We start from the raw sequence: 13,413 nt of genomic DNA on the forward strand, positions 1-13,413 counted from the left end.
GTGCATACTATCAAACTGCTACCTAATACTGATAATGATAACCTAAATTGAATTACTTCCAATGGAAATTAAACAAATGTTGGTCCAAAATGTGATTTCCCTATATAAACTATAGTAAAGTTTACCCCCTCCCCAGGGGAAAACGTGAGACCCCAGGGTCAAGAAATTCACAATTTTGGTAAAGCACCTTAAGACCCTTCCATTTATGAAGAGTATTTGATTCTTCCATATCTGGGTCTTGAGAAGAAGATTTTTGAAATTTTAGTCAATTTGACCCGTTTTGGCCCCACCCATCAGCCCCGGGGGTCAGTCAGGGCTGATATGTGCATACTATCAAACTGCTACCTAATACTGATAATGATAACCTAAATTGAATTACTTCCAATGGAAATTAAACAAATGTTGGTCCAAAATGTGATTTTCCAATATAAACTATAGTAAAGTTTACCCCCTCCCCAGGGGAAAACGTGAGACCCCAGGGTCAAGAAATTCACAATTTTGGTATAGCACCTTAAGACCCTTCCATCTATGAAGAGTATTTGATTTTACAAAAGGCGATCGCAATAGGTCACTTGAGACTTTGTCTCAGGTGACCTAAAAAGGGGAAAAGACAGGAAAGAAACGAAAGAAGATCTAAAGTGTTGTAATGGAGGAAACAGTTTTTGTCTCTTCCATATCCCCTACGTAGAAGACATGGACGAAACCGACGAATTTTGCAGGGGCTCAAACATTAGTCGCCTGTTGTGGTGATTTCCCTAACATGCACTGATTGTCTGGTCAATGTAACATGTAGTCTTTCAGTCACCATCTTCTTCTTTTTCGTAAGTCACTACATGTAACTTTGTCATCAATACTTTCAACATCCACATCATCGTACACTCATGAGTCATGTTTAGCCAAGTCATGATAGCTTCTTTGAAATTCATCATGACTCATGACTGTACGATGATGTGCTTGAGGATGATGAAAGTATTTATGACGAAGTTACATGTAGTGACTTACGAAGAGGAGAAAGATGGTGACTGAAAGTCTTCATGTTTTATTGACCTGTCAATCTGTGCTGGTTGGGAAAATAATAAGTTTGCTAAATCCCACTGCATCATCATAAGAGGCGACTAATAAATAAATAACTAAGTATGCAACATTTGATATAGCGCTCTATCTAGCTAACATAAGCCACCCACAAGCGCTTTACAGTACATAGATATACAATTGTATACAGTCATTACAATTAGCATGTATATATATATACTAATCAATACAATATTGAGGAATTCGCAGGAGCTGTCTTATCAGGCGCTAACTACTAGTCCTATGCCACCTGGCTAATATCTCCCTATTTATATATCCCTGTGTGTGTGCTGGAGATGTATTGTGTTTGTAGTTGGAACGTGCTTCCAATGGTTTCATTTATAGTGCCACCTCACTTGAATGCTACATCACAGATACCACAACACCGACCCCAAACCATTTTATTCTCCACCTGGGTTGTTGGGGTTGTATGGGCAGGAGAAAAACACTTTCTCTGAATATTCCATGCGTACGGCGACTTTGGGGATCGAACCCCGGCCGCCTGCGTGGAAGGCCGGAGTGTTAACTACTCGACCAATCCGCCCATGTGGGAGTCCGTGTTCTCTACGAAGGGGAAATGGAAGAGACAAAAATGTATCTGCATCCCCCATTACAACACTTAAGATCTTTTTCGTTTCTTTCCTGTCTTTTTTTGTAACTACTTGCTGTTTCTGTCCCCGGCCTGTGACATTTCAAAGTCTGTACAAATGGTAGTTGTTATAACCTGCTTAACTTTCAGCATTTAAGGGAATGGCAACAACTGGTTCACCTGTTGTCTAAATAATGTGACCGGGCGGAATGCTGTGTTGGGTGCCTTAGGTATGGTATTTCAGTGAGATAGCACTATAAAGTCGGCATCAGAGCACTTTCACAAGGAGGCAAGTACACCAGCATACACTGTCTCCGGCACACTAACACATATGCACGCTTACACAACACACATAAAGGCATGTCCTTAAATGACCTTAGCTGTTCATAGGACGTTAAACGAATCAAAACCAAACCAAACCAATCAAAGGATTCTGTTGTTGCAAAGACGCTAAACCCGAAATAAACAAAATCGATGCCCAGACATTTCATACAAAGTTTGATTTATCTAATTTACACTGGTTAAAGATAAAACCTTTGAATTTAAACCATTTAGGGTGCTTTCCTTGTCTTTTCCTTTGCAATCAGATTTCGGTTATCCTGGTTTTTGGCAGCAAAATAATAAAAGACCATATTTCGTTCTAACGCTTACTTTTATCAAGTTATTATACTAATAAATAAAATTCCTGACCCTTTAAACATATATTTAGACCCAAACACCATATAAAAAGGACATCTAGAAGCTAATATATGTACTTTTTTGATATACCGGACGCCGGGTGGCGGCCATTTTTAATTTTCGCGTCTGGCCGAGTTAGCCCACATTTTTACGAGGTTCACCCCACCCTCTCAAATTGACTAAAATCAACTCTCAAACCTTGGTCCCGGAAAAGTGGTCACGGGACCTCATTGTGGGAACTCTACTATATGCACAATGATACAGTTTAAATCACATATAGCTAACCGATAAAGAATGTTCTACTGCATTTAGTTAAGATTTAGCATCGGCAACTAGGTCAGTGTAATGTATTCAGTTTATTAAACAGGTGGCATAGAAAAAATGTTGCTTCAAATTTTGCCACATATTTTATTTGTCAAGTCGTAAATGGGCACTGGACACCGGGAAACGATGACGAAATTAATCACTTTTCAATCACACTAAGTGTTAAAGTATGACGACAGTGAACTAAGGTAGGGAGTACACATGAATAGATAATGCAAAAAGTGGTCAAAGACACTGAGTTGAAAAAACCCACCTCACAAACATTTCTCTTTACTACTTCTTGTCAATGCATGTATGAAAACATTTGGAAAAGGGTTTTCATCTCGTGAATAGTCTTTTTTACAAAACTGGTTTGTCCCGTGATTGAGGGAACGTGTTTAGCCCCGTACCCATTTGTACCGGTCTCATTCCGGTAATAAATATTTCCTGGTGTCTAAAAATGATGCAGACATGACAACAAAAGTGTCTTCATATGAATTATTGGCATGTGGGCAATTCACTTCTGATGATGAATGATTACTGCTAAAAATAATAACTGCTAAAAAGAAACAGCAAGTTTCAACACTGACTTGTTCATTGGTTTCATAGTGCGGAAAGAAGTTGCCCGGCGGGCCCCTCTTTTGCGACACCTTTGCAAAATTTGCATCTCGGTTAGACCACCAGTCTTACTGCCTCGTTTCAAAACCGTCACGTGGTGTTATTAGCGTTATTTTCAACAGGGCTACCCCGAACAATTTAAGTGGTCAAGCTGGACATTTGGAACGGGCTATGAATATGGGGATAGCAATGTAACATACGTGGAAGTGCATACAACACATGTCTTAATTAAAAACAAAATGGCTTTTCACATGATGTCCCTTAAAATGAAAAGAAAAATTGTTGAATTAGAGTATGCACGCACTGAAAGAATACCACAGGGGGAATTTCAAACGGCACATAGTACGATATCAATTGGTTGAACGTCAAAAGATAACTAGATTATAACGCTGATTTTGAGATGTTGTTTGGAAGATACAATTGATTCAGAATAAATACCTGTATTGGTATTCCAAAGAAATAACGTGAATAAAGCAAGAATTTGCCTACTCTCCATGGCAAGAAAGACATTTTTATTTGCTAATAGTTTACCGACAGCTGCCGCTAAAACATGGTTGTACAGTTAAAAGATGTCTTCATTATTTATTAATAATTCCCAGAAAACATTGTTTCCTGCCAATTGTCAATTATATTATCATGAGGAATTTGAAAACAGATCACAATAACAACTTATTTTACTGAATTGTCCCTTTAAAAAACATTAAATGTTTAATGGAATACTAGGCACATTTTATTGTTAATGGAATAGTGTGCACTTCATGCGTTGTTCTCATCATTTTTATGGTATTAAATGATAAAAGAGAACCCAGTTATGTCTGATTTGAGTAGTTTTGATGTAAAATAAATTCATGCAACTTCATATATATTACCAAAATACATTGTATAGATACTAAACAAACACTTTAAAAGTTTTAATATCCTCCATGAACTTTATATGTCCTGTGAACCTAAATACATGTATAAACCACCATATTATTTTATGGTCATTGTAATTCAGCAACAGAATACTAATTTTAATCGTGTTTATTTTAGGGAGTATATTTTAAAGAGGTAGTTTAGTTACGAGATGACAATCATTTCTATTATCAATGGATATGTACAGCATTAAAGTTCATGTAGGTGTACCGGGCGATTCTGAAGAAAACAACCGCTGTGTAATGACGCACCCCGCATCTTGATGACACCTCAAATAAATGAAAACGATATTTGTCACCTTATATAATTTTAATCAAAGGTTGACAAAATCCTGTGTGAGGTTTTGGTCAGTAATCCTATAATGAATGGATGAAAACTGCACGTGATGATTTTGATGAATAAAACAGCTGCTTTGACGTGTTTCGGTGACAAGACATGACACTAACAAATACGAAACCACCTAACAATCATTTCACAGTTCCGTTGAATTAGTCACACGAATTTCTCTAATAAGAACCAGGTGCGAATCAACGTGCGAATATCCGTGATAATAAGGCTTATCATGTAAATTGATATTAAAGCTGGCCAACGCACTAGTGCACGTGATATCGAACTGTTTTTGTTCTATACCAATACTGTTTGGTCTCAATAAATGACGCTCGGATATGTGTGTATGCTTGGGTCATTGTGCGAGATACAAAATAAATGACGTCAATAGTCCTGGTCAATTAAGCTGATAAAGAATGCCCTAGCTGTTTAAAGTATGATTAATCTAATAGAACCAGAACTGAAACCAAAATAATATTGGGTAAATATTTTAATACGAAGATGATTCGATCATGTACCGTCATTGTTCAAATAAATACTTGAACCTATATTATTGTACTGTAGATTGCATTGAAGGGCTTCACTCCTTGTAACTATGATTTTGCGTTATTATTTGTGTTTATTCGGCGTTACGAACACGGATGAAAACCTAGAAATATTTATAATCCAGTAGCCCCCCTTAAATAATGACATTTCTTAAATCGATGTCCACACAACATAACATGTTGTTCATTTGTCCATTATGTTATGGTATTAAACAGTTGGACTAGGTTGACTTTTGAATGTTGCATGATACACGTATAATAATTGTATTCAATATAATTAAGATATAATCTCTCTTAAAAGCTGCGAATTTTTTTTTACCGAATTCTGAAATTACACGTATTCTTGTTTTTCTTATAACTAACTAATGAACAAAATCACCATTTTTGTTATAGACTGATAGCTTGGCATTTTCTTGCAATGAGGTGGATGTCCCTACGAAGCACCATATGTTTGTTTTTAAGTTGCAACTTAAGTGGAAGCACGACCTTGTTGGAACAGAATGTTGGTTTCCGATTGCTAATTAATACTTAAAGCCAATCCTTGAACGACAACATGCACCTTCCGGTTGCTTTGGATATCAAAGCAGAACAATACTGGTCAATGGCACTGTTTAAAACTATAACAAAATGGTTTCTGATAAATATTTTACATATTTATAACTGATTACTTCAAGTTAAAAAAAAAACATCAAACGTACAAAAAGTACATATAGATTCGAACTTTTTTGTTGGTTTTCTTTGTAGAGTTTATATTTAAAATTATATAAAAATAAATTCTTTTTCGTCACCGTCAAACGTTCTAAAATATAATTTTACGCTAGCGACAATTGTTTTAATGGGAGCATAGAAAATCCAATTTAACATTTCTAAGTAATATCTGGACTGGTACAGTTAACCAAATTCATTTTACAGTCATCTGTAAAGCACACCAGTAATCAAAGCACGATTTCCTGATTGTTTTCATGAGTTAGGATTTAACACATGACGTCCTGCTGTGAGGTTATCTGGGTCTACATATATGTGCGGATTGTCAAATTACTGAAAATTTAATTAAAGATAGGCAACTGAAGATGAGCATTAATTTATACAAAAGAATAATAATGAACATTGTATTATTATGCTATGATTATGTCAGGTAGGTAATTGGATCTTGAAATAAAGGAAATTGTCTCCCTTTTGCTATGGTATGTGATCAGAACCACATGTGTAGTCAAAACTGTATACCTATACCTATTCATCAAATCCTCGGTAGCGAAAATGACATGCAATTTTATGACAATGTTATTCTTTTCTTTTTCCGCTGTTGGCTTGACTTGGCAATACAATAAACTAGTGCAGGCTATCTAAACCTTCGATGTTTTTTTAAACACATGTGTTTTTAATTCTTTCTAAATAACTTTCTTCTTCCTAATGTCTCCCTTGACAATGCCTCACTTTTGGCCATTTGTTATGCGTTCGCCCCTGTAAGGAAGGCTTTGGGTTCTGTCCCCTGGCCGAGACATACCAAAGTCTTTAAAAATTGTAGTTTCTACTCCTGCTTAACGCTCAGCAAATTAGGAGTGGGACGACTGGTTTGCCCGTTGTCAGTATAATGTGACCGGGTGGGGCGTCCTGCTGGGTGTCTTCGGCAGTATGTTTCAGTGAGGTAGCACTATAAAGTCGGCATCAGTTCCGCGCTATCACAAGGAGACAAACACGAACATATCGCAGCNTAGGGAACATTGAAGAAATCAAGGCAAAACCACGTGATTCGTAAAAGGCGACTAATGTGTCCCTGCAGATTCGGGGGTTTTCTTCCATGTTTTCTCCGAAGAGGAAATTGCAGTGATCTGCTGCCCTAATTGCATCACTTGTGATCTTTTTTTCGTTTCTCATCTTTCCTGTCTTTTTTATTCATACGCTGTTTCAGGCGGTTTCTACCTAGGCACCCGTACCCATAGTACCCTGGCTGTTGCCAAGACGTTTAACCACAAACAAACAAAGCAAAATGACTGAACTTTGCTATCAAAAGTAATGCCTTTAACTCGGACGCGCAACAGTTGTTTCCCCAACACAAATATGAGGGGTTACTGCTGTGACGTTGGCCCTTAGTGAGCAGTGATATGCCCTTTGTCAGATGACACCGCTGTCGAATGTTATTTACCATATGTGTTTAATAAATCGGACCTTTTCTTTTACAGAACTCACTGGACGTCGCATTTGACGCAGGAGGTAAGGTCAACATCGGTTTGACGTCAACAACCATTGTCTCCCAGTGGACTTGGGCGGCCACACTGTTGCAATCATCTACGGTCGCCAGTAAGGTACGTGTACATATATAGCTGTGTCTCTTTTGTCTATTTCTGTGTACAATACAAATATTCACTAACGCATGCTTGCGTCGTCATACGGTTCTGTTCATGTCTATCTGTTTGTCTTTCGGAAACATTAATTGGCGTCCACAAACATAATGTATGTGTATTGTGTCTTAAGTTTTTTATCTATTATCCTCAGATATCACAGCATCCTTCCAAAACATATCCAGGTTAAATAACCGAGATATAGGAAAACTGTCTACAGGGATAGAAATGATGAAAACGTGCAGATTGTTGTGAAATAAAGACATATATATCTATAGCATGAAGTGACAAATGTGAGCGTGCGTAAAAGAACATCCTAATTGATAGAATTTGATTATCTAGGTATTTTGCGACACTGTGGTAGAAACAAACTAAATTAAACCAGGAATGCTTTATATAATCAACTTATCTCTGTATATAACGGTGGAAACTATAACTTTAGATTCGAAAATGTTGAAAAATAATCAACACAGCCGAAAGGCGGCCTTAATTTGACCCCGACAATTTCTCTACATTTGATATATATAATACCATAGTACACGCACATACGTTGAGGATATGACAAAACTATATTTGAAAAGAATCTCCGTACTATCCTTTCATTCGCTACATCTGTCAATACAAAATAAAATTTAAAACAAAAAACTTTTTATATCATACCGCACGACACATCATTACTTTCTCAGCTGTTTCTTAACTATTGTCACCTCAATTTGACCCCAACTTTGACCTGAGATGTTGGTTAGTATGTAGCATCGTCTGATTTGTCCCTACAGAGGCATTTCGCATCCGCCTTGACATGCAAATACATCTGTTATGATAGTTATAAAGACGAAAAGATTAGAAAGCCAAGCTTTGGTTACATACCAATTAAACTGGCAAAACCAAAACCAATCAATAGACGAACTCGTTAAAAAATGCGAACACATAAAGACGGTTATTTTGGACTATGATAATTTATAACTATGACTGAAAATGTGATGTATCCAAGTCTAATTGGCGTTGCAGTAGGCAGCGACATCGTTTATTTCCCCGTGATTACTTATTATTGGATTAAGAATACTGACATTTGCTAAAGTTACATATTTATGGCAAAAGTTGCCTGTAATTTCCAAAGCTCATCGCTTTTCCGACAGAGTATGCTTCCACCAAACCATTAATTTGCCATGTGTTTTTGTATGACACTGATAATTGACGGAGTTCAAAGGGTGAAATATTTGGAGGAGAAGGAACGGTCAAATCTTAATTTCAGCACAGGCATTTTTGCGACAGTGAAAACTTGTTTGTGTTTCCATAATGATGGATAAATTAAGCTATTATACAAGTTATGAAATTCATTTCTGTGTTCCCATATTTACAGATAAATTAAGCTATTATTTAAGCTGTAAAATTCATGTTTGTGTTCCCATATTTACAGCTATTCAGCTATTTTATAAGTTATGAAATTCATTTCTGTGTTCCCATATTTACAGATAAATTAAGCTATTATTTAAGCTGTAAAATTCATGTTTGTGTTCCCATATTTACAGATATTCAGCTATTTTATAAGTAATGAAATTCATTTCTGTGTTCCCATATTTACAGATACATTAAGCTATTATTTAAGCTGTAAAAATCGTTCGTGTGAGAAGCTTCTTGTGTATCGACTGATAAGAAAGAATAAGAGAAAAGAAAAGAGCGAGGTGCAAAGTAAGGGAATGCATGCAGCATTTTGGTTCTTCTGCGTCCTTTTATATTGGAGACAAGAAGGCACATTCACAGTTAGGCAACGAATCCCACAATAGTCGACTTGTATAAGCATGCAACGGGATACAGATGACTATTCCTTCCCCTGTTATGTATATACATGTATCAGGGTTTTAAATAAATCAGAATACTGCTTCAAATACCCCAATTTTCGATTACAGGATCCCTATCAGCTGAACACATGTGTTCCCATGACTCTGAAATGACTACTTTAAACATTCCAGTCTTCAAATTTTAACTATGAATATAACTTAAAGCATAGAATACTGAAAATTATCATTTATGAGGACCCGAAATATTTATCTAGAACCCCCAATTTATTTTCAATCAAGGGGACCCAAGGACAAAGTCAAAATTGGATGTAAAACCCTGTATAGATAATCACAGTATTGAAATGTCAGTAGGCTACGTCAGCTTAGTCAGATCTGTCTTTCGATTATTATAAATGCAATTTTGTTTTATGTTCATAGACTGTTTACTATTTAAACTTCCTCAAAATATCATGTTTAATTTTTGGCATTGCAAACAAAATAAAAATTAAACCAGTAAGCGTACATTGAACATCTTGCGATATGTTTTATAGACAGTCTTTCCTTTCTTCTTCCTTATTTATCTAGGCACCGTCCGCACATGACACTGGTTATTGCGAAGACGTCCAACCACAAACAATCATTTCATATAGGTATTTTCTAAAATACGGTTAGTTCGTGAAAATATAAATATAAAAAGGACGTTCACCCCAGTAGGGTAGTTAATGTGTTCTGTCCCCAGGCCAGGAACATACCAACGTCCTTAAAAGTGGTAGGTGTTATTCCCCACTTAAAGTTAAGCATTTATGGTAGGTCAACAAAGGGTTTTCCCATTGTCAGTTTATTTGACCGAGTGGAATATTGTGCTGGTTTCTTTCGGCATGGTATGTATCTGAGGTAGCACTATAACGTTTGCATCGGCTACCCACTATCGCAACGAGAGAACTCGCCAACATGACCTGCCTCCAGCACGTTTACACATTCATGCATCCATTACACAAATAAGATGTCCTCAGCTATAAATAGGGCGTTAAATCTTATAAAGCTGATCTTTTATAGTATCAACCGTTCCCCATCCCTATTTTAACTGTTTCATAAAACCACATCATTTAGGTAATGTTTAGCAGCTGATTATCAGGTGAGTTTCCAGTGATAAGCATGAGGATAGAATTTTTCTCGGTTATTTGAAGACAAATCCTAGCCTTGCCCTATCGATAACAGAATTCAGGAAAACTGATCAATAGGTATTAATTCAGAACTGATGCTCTTTATTGAAAACATGAGTAATATAATATCCTACGTCCATTTAGCGTATAGTCAGAGGCAGATAAAGGTCATTAACAAATCTCGTAAAGAGTTAAATGATAGGGCTGACGCTTTAACGCTCTCCAGAGAAGATGCTTAAGTACGGAAACAGGACCATCAGCTTCCGTGCAACGAAGTCGGTAATTATATAAAAAAAAAATACATTTCCTGTCTTTGAAGTTGTATTATTTAACACTAGTAGCGTAACAAAGATCAATTGTTATTGCATCGGATTTTCCAGTTCGTTTTAATAACACCGATAAATCAAGCTTAATTAGCATAAACAGAGAGTCTAAGATAGTTCTTTTCCAGAAAGACTTTGCAATTAGGGAGAAAATGGTGTTTAATTTCATTGATGATACATAGTTAAACCTGATTAATCAATCAAATATAACTCATTTGAAAGGTATACATTTTTTTTCAATTGATGTTAGGTCAAGGGGGATAACTCCAAAAAAGCACTGAAATTCCGACCAGCAATACTAAGGCATTATGTAATATTCACGTTCAATGAAAAGGTTTCTACACAACGAAAATGTTAACGGATAACTGTCCATCTCCAGCCGTTCTAAAAATATAATAAATGGAACATTCGATCGTTCCCTTTGAACACAATGTTTATTTAAGGAATATGACATAATGATTACTTATTATGTTTTCACGGTCCGAAAATTAATCGTTGCACTCGTGAAATATTCTTCTTCACTAAGAAGCTATTAATATAATTATAATGACTTTTAACTGTTCCCAACTTATTTTTTCCCGAATAAATTTCCACATAGGCTCTAAATGAGGGAGGAAGAGGGATCCAACATGGTCGGGCAGGTGACCAAAATATTTTTTCATGTTCGATCTCGGAATCGAACCATGGCCATCATAGTGAAAAGCCACTGCGGCCGACCAGCCCAAATGAGAAACCATTAAATATTTTGTTTATGTTTACGAACCAAGTCACCAATATATATACAATTCGTGTCCCCTGTATGTCTCTAATACAATAATTTTGACGTAATATGTATTAACATTAACACAAATAAGTGTCCTACATGTATATATACATATTTAAGTGTGCTTCTTTGCCTTCCAATTTTTAAAATATCGATAATGTTGCTAGGATGTCATATTGTCCTGCTGGGATAAATTCTGCTTTCTGTGTTCCTCTCTGCCACAATATAAAAGCACTCGGCGGAAGAATATTGGTAAACACGAAGAGCCACTCCAGAAAACATGTCCTGCGTAATTGTCTATAGATATTGATTACAAGGAAATCGCGTGACCCTTGTGGATTGAGAATTGTTTTTCGTAGCGGTAATACAAACAGATTAATCAATAGAAGCTTAAATATACATTCATTTGAAACTTCAAAAAGAAATTTCTGATTTGTATGCAGAAATATGGATAATTGAGAGAGGTGATGAAGAGAGACAGCGAGAGGGGAGACAGAGGTGATGAAGAGAGACGGAGAGACAGAGAGTTGATGAAGAGAGACACAGAGAGAGAGAGCTAGATTCGGATTAGTTGGTAAACATGAAGGAATGCAAGAAAATATACTCAAAATCTGTTAGTATCTAGAATAAATTGATGCGCCTGTTTGGCTATTAGGATGTTTTCTTAATATGACAATTCACTATTACCGTATGGTAGTAGCTGCAAGTTAAGTGGAATGAAATCATTTAATTCGCGGTAGTGTTTTATTATCTGATCCGCATAATTATTACTAGTAAAAAGGAAGTGATATATATCTTCGGTACGATGTCCTCATTGACAGTCCTGAAAATCTATTAAATTAGCACGAAATAAGTGATTGTTTAAGGTACTCGAGTTATTTCTCAATCTGGTGTGTAAAATATTACTCTTAAGATCACCAAGGAGATAATATAACGGGGACTTCTAATGTATTTAGCCTGCTTAGAGTATCTTTAAAGGCTGTGTATGAGTCGGATTGTGGAGGGGGAAAAAGACAAATTTCATTGAAATCGAATACATATAAAATTATAACAATCAGAGGCCGATGTTCTCAGGAAGAATATTCGATCTTAATTAGAAGGTCACTTAATAAACCAAAATATGTCCAAATGGATATGCACACAAATTTTTGCTACATTCGTTTGAATTTTCGGCTAATCCGGGACTAGTATATCGCTACCATTTTTCTGAAAATGCCAACTTTGACCGTGTAAGTTTAAGACAATACTTTAACTATCTCTTCACTAAGTTTCATTTAAATCGTACATGTATGTATTTTTAATTTTACATGTACGTTTTTCTAACACAATGTACAGGACTGTATATGAAATATATATACATGTACTACACATTTTTTTATTTTATTTTTAAATGACATATTAAATGGATAAAAGGTGTATGGAGTGAGATCTTTCCTCCTGCGTTAGGACAACTTCATTGTTCGGGGGTTGAACCCAGGGCCCCTCAACCCTGGCAACCTCCATTACTTTAACTCTATATGTAAGTACATATGCATACCTCAGAAATATTTATGTACATATGCGCATGGAAACCTGCTGCTGAGGAATTAAATTTCTTTAACAAAAATATTTCATTTTAATTACAGAACAAAAAGTGTTAACCCATTTAATACCTGCAGCGTCGATCTTACATGAACAGCTGCATAAAACCATGAATAAAGATCTACGCAAACCCATCAATACTCATGTGAAGTTTCACTGGAATCCAACGAGTAGATTAAGAGAAAATGTCGGACAAAATAGCGGCAAAAGCGGGAAAATATGGAGATACCATGTAAAAAATAAATACAAGAATTTTGTCTGGAGGACGGGATTTACAATAAGGATAGTTAATCAAAACATTTTTACTAGAATTATTTTCGATAAGGTTAATCAGTTTGGGAATATGTATATCCATATATAATAAATATGAAAATACATCTGTTACTTATTTCAAGAGAGATATCAAAGGGCAAGTGCAAT

The 13,413-nt window shown here is 36.0% G+C and overlaps 1 protein-coding gene across 1 annotated transcript in view; it reads left to right on the top strand.

The window, feature by feature from the left end:
- The window catches only part of LOC110458876 (urea-proton symporter DUR3-like), a 50,982-nt gene that overhangs the window by 14,324 nt on the left and 23,245 nt on the right, over positions 1-13,413 (top strand). The window contains exon 2 of the mRNA XM_021510833.1: positions 7,227-7,349. Coding sequence (XP_021366508.1) covers positions 7,227-7,349 — 123 coding nt within the window. The remainder of the gene's footprint in view (positions 1-7,226; positions 7,350-13,413) is intronic.

Source organism: Mizuhopecten yessoensis, unplaced genomic scaffold, assembly GCF_002113885.1.
Source record: "Mizuhopecten yessoensis strain PY_sf001 unplaced genomic scaffold, ASM211388v2 scaffold9847, whole genome shotgun sequence".
Classification (NCBI taxonomy): Eukaryota; Metazoa; Mollusca; class Bivalvia; order Pectinida; family Pectinidae; genus Mizuhopecten; species Mizuhopecten yessoensis.